Consider the following 6589-nt stretch of genomic DNA (forward strand, 5'->3'; position numbering starts at 1 on the left):
TTACAGCACATCGCATGTCGTATTTAGCATGCAGCTTATAGCACGTAGCATCTTGCGTTCAGCACGCTACCTATAGCACGTAGCATTTAGCACATAGCTTATGGCAGGTAGGTTATAGCACCTTGCGTTTAGCAGGTAGCTTATAGCATGTAGCGCATTGCGTATAGCAGGTAGCTTATAGCAGGCAGCTTATAGCAGGTAGCACCTTGCATTTAGCACGTAGCTTACAGCGTGTTGCATTTAGCATGTAGCTTGTAGCACGTAGCACATTGCATTTAGCATGTCGGTTATAGCATGTCGGTTATAGCATGTCGCACCTTGCATTTAGCACACCACACGTAGCTTATAGCATATAGCGCATCGTATTTAGTACATAGCATGTAAATACACCTTGCATTTAGCACGCAGCTTCTAGCGTTGCAGCCCCTTGCGCTCAGCGCCCAGCACGTAGCACCTTGCGTTTAGCGCACTGCACACAACACGTAGCGCCTTGCGTTTGGCACGGAGCACACTGCACGTAGCATTTAACATATAGCTCATTGCATATAGCACTTATCACACGACGGATAGCGGGGGCTGCTTAGCTCCAGGCTCTTAGAAGCAAAGCCAGGACTTCTAAAACCAGTCCTTATTTCACGACAGAGGAGCAACAGCCCCAACCCGAACCCTACAGCACCCCTAGGATTTTTTTTTAATTTTTTTTTTTGGGGGGGGGGGGGGGGGGATGGTGGGGGTGCGTGCTAAGGATACGAAGGGATTACTTGTTGCGGCGAAAGAATTGGGGAGGTAAATACCCCAAACCTGAACTCCGACACATGGAAATGCTCCGGGACAGCCAGGGACCAGCCGCAATTTAACGCGTGAGGGTTTCGGCGGAGAAATGAAGCCCGGAGTATCTGGGCACCCTGAAGATGCTTATTAGCTCGGAAAGGTACAAGGCGAGGGGAAGACACTTGCCTGCGTTAAAGCTTCTTTAAAGAGCTTTGGATTCAAACCGGCAGCTCCAAACCGCTACAAAACGCAGCCGCTGGGAAGAGGAAAAATTGGGCTAATTGGGGAAGGGCAATCAGCACGGTTAGGAGGATTTTTGGAAGGGGCTTCGGCCGCCTGCGCGGCCTGGATTTACCCGGAGAGCAAAGCACGGGCTTCAAGGAAAAGCAGAATTCATGGAAATAGTAGGAAAAAGACTATAAAAAGAGGTGACCCTGAGCTGAATGCAAAAATTGCCGGGGAAAAACACGAGTAGAAAAGGCTGGAGGGAGCGCGGGATGGCTTTCCAGGTCAGTGCCGCGCACTTGCAGGTGAATTAGAGCAGGTTTCGCTCCCACGCGGCGCAGAAGATGCTCCTCCTTCCCCCCCCCTCCCCAGCCCCAGCACACAAACTCCCACCAAAAACCTCTTTTCTTTAAAGGAGCTCAGCAGAGACGCGAGCAGGTGGCTCCCATCACCCCAGTAAAAGCCACCTGCGGTTATTTTCCATTACCAAAAGGAGGGGGGGGGGGGGGAAATCGAGGAAAAAGAAATATGGACGAGCAGCAAAGGGATATCCCCAAGGGCAGGTCCCTGCAAAGCCGAGCCCCAGCAAATCAGTTTTGGGGCAAAAAGCCAGAAAACCCATAAACAGCTTCAAATAAGGAGCTCCGCTTGAATTTTCCCCCCTTCCCCCCCCCGCCCCCATCGCAGGAGGTGCCATGGGCTCCGCTAAGGACTATATAAATATCTCGCCGAGATCAAAACTTGACGTATTTAGCCCTCCCTTTCGTGTCGGCGAAACACAGCTCTGGTTTTACGCGGCCGTAAAACAAACCCCCCCGCGAACATGTCACGGGCACGGATTTCAGGCGACAAGCCGAGAGCGCCGGCTCCTCGGCCGGCCCCGGATTTCGGCCATGCCGAGAAACCAGCGCCCCGCTTGCGGATGGGGCTCCCCGGCTTTCCAAAACCAAGGGATGGGGGAGCCCGAGGCTACGGCTCCGTCGTTATCCGTGGTCCAGCCCCTCGCCTCCTCCGCCTGCCCTCCTTTTTCCATCTTGACAGCTCCTTAACCCACTTAGCCCTGCCCCAGGCAGCAATTTTTTTCCTGGCCAAGGGGAGACATCGAGCTTGTTGTAAGGACAAAAAGCTGTTTTACAGGGGGTGACGCTCCCCGGAGGGATGTATCACACATCGGGAAGGATCCGGCCCACCCACCGCGTAGCGAGGAGGAAGCAAGCTGCTTCCTTCAGGGGAAATAAAAGGGCTTTTTCGTTAGCAGGCGATGGATGGAAACCCCCCCTCCCCAAAAAAAAAATCCCACACGAAGGCGCGGATGCTTTGCGGGACGGGAAGCCCTTCTGATGGATCCCCCGGTAGCGGGACCTCCTGGATGGGGCAGCGATGGGGGCAGCTGCCCGCCGAGCCGGCACCGCGCAACATATAAGGTGATGATAAAAATAGGGGAGATTCCCCCCAAAATGGCTTTGGGGGCGTATGGAAGACACCCAGAGCGAATACACTTGTAGGGAAGAGCAGTGGGAGTTTGTGTGTTGGGCACGTGCCCACCCCCGTATCTTCCCGGGAGACGCAGCCAGATCCTGCTCCATCCCCGGCGTGCGAAGCGCCGGGATGAGGAGGGGATGGACCTCTGCGGGCATGTCCTCCCTCACCGCCAGCTCCAGCCAAGGATGCCGTCAGCCACGGAAAAGCCATCTGCCCACCGAATTTCGGGAGCAGCGCTCGGCCTCCGCAGCCTCCCGCTGCCCGGAGCGAAGGCAGGCATCAGCGTGGGGGCACCCATCCCCAAAACCAGGCTTTTTGCAACGATTTTTAGCCGTCTGCTGAAAAAAGCAGAGGGCAAACCGGCTTTTTGGGACGGCGTTTCTCCACCGAGGGCCAGGAGATACTTAAAGCAGCTGATCCTCAGGATACGGCAAAGCAGCGAAGTCCCGGCGTGGTTTTTACGAGCCAAAACCTGGCTCGCGGATGCCCAAACCCAAGTGCTGCCCGCGAGACCCTACTGAACGCCAGGATCCTCCTCCCGCATCGCTTTAGAACCCATGACCCCCCCCCAGCTTCCTCTAGCCCCACCACAAAACAACTTTTACCTCTTCCCCCCCCCCAAAATACACATTTCAAGCACAGATTTGCCCACGCCCGCTCACCCGCTCTCACAAAGCGGCAGCAGCAGAAGAGCAACTGCCCAGCTTGCAGAGATAAAATAGAAGGGAAAGGACGGAAAAAATGATCCACGGACTGGTGATGGACAGCTCGTGGCTGAGGAAAAGCCGGGAGGACGAATTGTTCCTTGGAAATTATCTATCCGTGACCTTAAAACCGTGGTGGAGGGGGAGAGGAGATCCAGGTGGGATTTGGCACAAGTTCTATCCACCCCCCCCCGCCCTCCTCGCCCTGCCTTGACCCGCGCAGGTTTTATTATCGACCGCGTGTTCGGCAGCAGGATGCCAGCGGCATGCTCGGGATGCACGGAGCAAACCGGGGAAGGAGGGGGGGAAAAAAAGCAGGAGCCGCAGCCCGGCAGCGCGTAAAACCCATCGGGGGGGAATGGCAAAGAGGGATGCAGGGGATGCAGGATGCCTTCCCACCCCTGGTCCAGCCAAATCCAAGCCGGGCTCTGGAGAACCTCGGTGGTCCATGGTTTCCCCGGGGATGATTTTGGAGCTGCTGGCGGTGCCGGGGAAGAATTGGCTCCTTTGTGTCAACCTCTCCCCGCTCAACCCCGCAGAGGGCGGCCGCCGTTCCCCCTCCCCGCGCCCTGCAGCAGCTGACGGCGGCTTTCCAGAGAGGAAAAAGTACATTATAAATAAAAAAAATAATAAATAAATAAATAAATAAATAAAGAGGCGATATCGAGCAAGCTCTGCTCATCCCTCCGTCACCCAGCGCTCGGTAGAGACTCCGGAGAGCAGCCGGGTCTCGCTGTGCTCATTAGAGAGCGGCCACCTGAGACCCCACAGAGGGTGATCGGGGCCGGGGGGGGGCACGGGGACACTTGGGGAAAGGCCGGGGGGGAGAAGAGGAACACTGCGTTCAAATGCACGAGAAATTAAATTGCATGGCCACCCCCCAGTCTCCGGGATGTGGGGAGGGGAAAGTTTCCTGCTCCATGAATTTTTACCTCCTGGTAGCCCCGCTTTTGGGGATGGGATGGAGGGGGGGTGGGAGCGTCTCATTAAAACCCCCGCGGAGCAAAGCGGGGAGTCCAGATGTTCATTTAGGAGCTCAGCGAGCTGCAAACCCCTGGGATGGGGGGGATTTGGGGGGCTGCTTCTCCCTGCTGGGTCCCCCCCCCCCTCCCATCCATAGGGATCAGGGTACCCCCTGCACGCCCAAGGGGCAGGGTGGGCTGGGGTGCCCCTGGGTGCTGCAACCCCCCCGAAAAGGGGGTCCCCAAGGCTCAGACCCAAGGCTTGTGGGGGTCCCCAAGGCTCAGACGCCCCCCCCGTACGGAGAGAGTGGAGCCAGGGCTGGGACTCGCAGCCGGAGCCCCATTTCGGAGCATCGGGGAAGGGGGATACTGGTCCCCCCGCAGCGACGCTGGCTCAGGGGCGAGGGACGAGCACCCCCCACCCCCCCCCCATCTTCTCACCCTGCCCCCCAGCACCCAATTACCGGGTCCAAAGCAGGTGCTTTAATTGATCCCCAATTAACAGCTGCCCCATTAAGGGGTCCAACACCGGCACCCTGTTAACGGGTTCAAAACCAGCTCCCTGTCCGGGGGTGCCCCATTAACGGCTCCAAAACCAGTGTCCTATTCACGGGTCCGAACGGGGTGCCTGCTTCCCCCCCCCCCCCGGCACCCTCCGGAGCCCCCCCCATCACCCCCCGAGCCACGGGGGGGATGCGGAGCCCGGAGCCGCCGCATCCTTACCGGGGTGCGGGTGGGCACCCCATTATTTCAGCGACCGTGCGGGGGGGCCGGAGGGGGGGTGGAGGGGGGGTGTCCCTTGTCCCCAGCTGGGGGGTGGGAGTCGGGGGGGGGTTGTGGATGACACTCACCCAGCGCCAGATCGAGGAGGTCCCAGAGCAGCAGGCAGAGGGGCAGGGGGCTCATGGTCCGCATGATGCCCGCGGGGGGGGCAGCCCCATGGGGCTCACCGGTGCCCCAGCCCCCTATCCGGGGGGCAAGCGGGCATGGCGGTGGGGGGCTCAGCCCGGCTCCCGCGGTCCCCCCCCGCCGCTGCTGCTCCCGTCGCGCTGCCGCCCTAAGCCGATTTATTGCAGCGGGAGCAGAGCGAGCTGGCGGCTGCCCGCCCCCGGCCCCCCCCCCCGCCCACCGCAGCTCAGCCCGCCCCGGCCCGGCCCCCAGCCCGGCCCCCGGGAGGTGTTGGAGGGGGCGGGAGCGCCGTACGAGGCCGGGGCGGGGGGGGGACACGGGACTGGAGGGAGGGGGCGGTATATGGGGGGGGGGATGCAGAGAGGGATGCAGGATGGAGAAGGGGATGCGCGGTCCGGGAGGCGGCGGGGGTGGTGGTGGGGGGGGGACCGGGCAGGAGGGGTTGTGCTGTGCATGGGGGGGGGTAACGTGGTATATTTGGGGGGTGCGGGGTGTCTTGTGGGGGGGCGCGGGAAGGGGGACGCGGTGTATGGAGGTGGGGAAGGGGATGCGCGGTCCAGGACGGGGGGTTGTGCCCTGTATGGGGGGTAAAGCGGTATACGGAGGGGGTGCGCGGTGTATTGGGGGGGGGGGGGCGGTAGGAGGGGGGCACTGTACGGGGGTGCAGGAGGAGGGATGTGAGGCGGTTTAGAGGGGCGCAGGAGGGGAAGGGCGGTTTAGCGAGTGGCTGCACGGGGGGGGTGCAGAGTGGGGGGGTGTGTGCAGGAGGGGATGTGCAGGGGGGCACGGTACTGGCGGGGGGGGCATAGGAAGGATGCTGGATGCAGGCAGGGATGCAGGGGGTAGGAGGGGGAGGGATGTAGGCAGGGATGTGGGGGGCAGGCAGGGATGTGGGGGGCAGGAACACGAGGGATGCAGGCAGAGATGCGGGGTGCAGGGAGGGATGCGGGGTGTCGGAGCAGGAGGGATGCAGGCAGGGATGTGGGGGGCAGGAGGGGGATGGATGCAGGGAGGGATATGGGGTACAGGCAGGGATGTGGGGTGCAGGCAGGGATGTGGGGAGCACGAGAGGTGCAGGCAGGGATGTGGGGGGCAGGAGGGGGATGGATGCAGGCAGGGATGTGGGGTACAGGCAGGGATGTGGGGTGCAGGCAGGGATGTGGGGAGCACGAGAGGTGCAGGCAGGGATGTGGGGGGCAGGAGGGGGATGGATGCAGGCAGGGATGTGGGGTACAGGCAGGGATGTGGGGTGCAGGCAGGGATGTGGGGAGCACGAGAGGTGCAGGCAGGGATGTGGGGGGCAGGAGGGGGATGGATGCAGGCAGGGATGTGGGGTACAGGCAGGGATGTGGGGTGCAGGCAGGGATGTGGGGAGCACGAGAGGTGCAGGCAGGGATGTGGGGGAAGGATGCAGGGAGGGATGCGGGGTACAGGCAGGGATGTGGGGAGCAGGAAGGATGCAGGCAGGGATGGGGGGCGCAGGAGCAGGAGGGATGCAGGCAGGGATGGGGGCTGCAGGCAGGGATGCGGGGTGCA

At 61.1% G+C, this 6589-nt stretch overlaps 1 protein-coding gene across 1 annotated transcript in view; it reads right to left on the reverse strand.

Moving 5' to 3' along the window:
* The window catches only part of IGSF21 (immunoglobin superfamily member 21), a 50740-nt gene extending 45468 nt beyond the window's left edge, over positions 1–5272 (reverse strand). The window contains exon 1 of the mRNA XM_063354081.1: positions 4996–5272. Coding sequence (XP_063210151.1) covers positions 4996–5059 — 64 coding nt within the window. The 5' untranslated portion in view covers positions 5060–5272. The remainder of the gene's footprint in view (positions 1–4995) is intronic.
* Between the last annotated feature and the right edge of the window lie 1317 nt (positions 5273–6589).

Source organism: Chroicocephalus ridibundus, chromosome 16 (genome assembly GCF_963924245.1).
Source record: "Chroicocephalus ridibundus chromosome 16, bChrRid1.1, whole genome shotgun sequence".
NCBI lineage: Eukaryota > Metazoa > Chordata > Aves > Charadriiformes > Laridae > Chroicocephalus > Chroicocephalus ridibundus.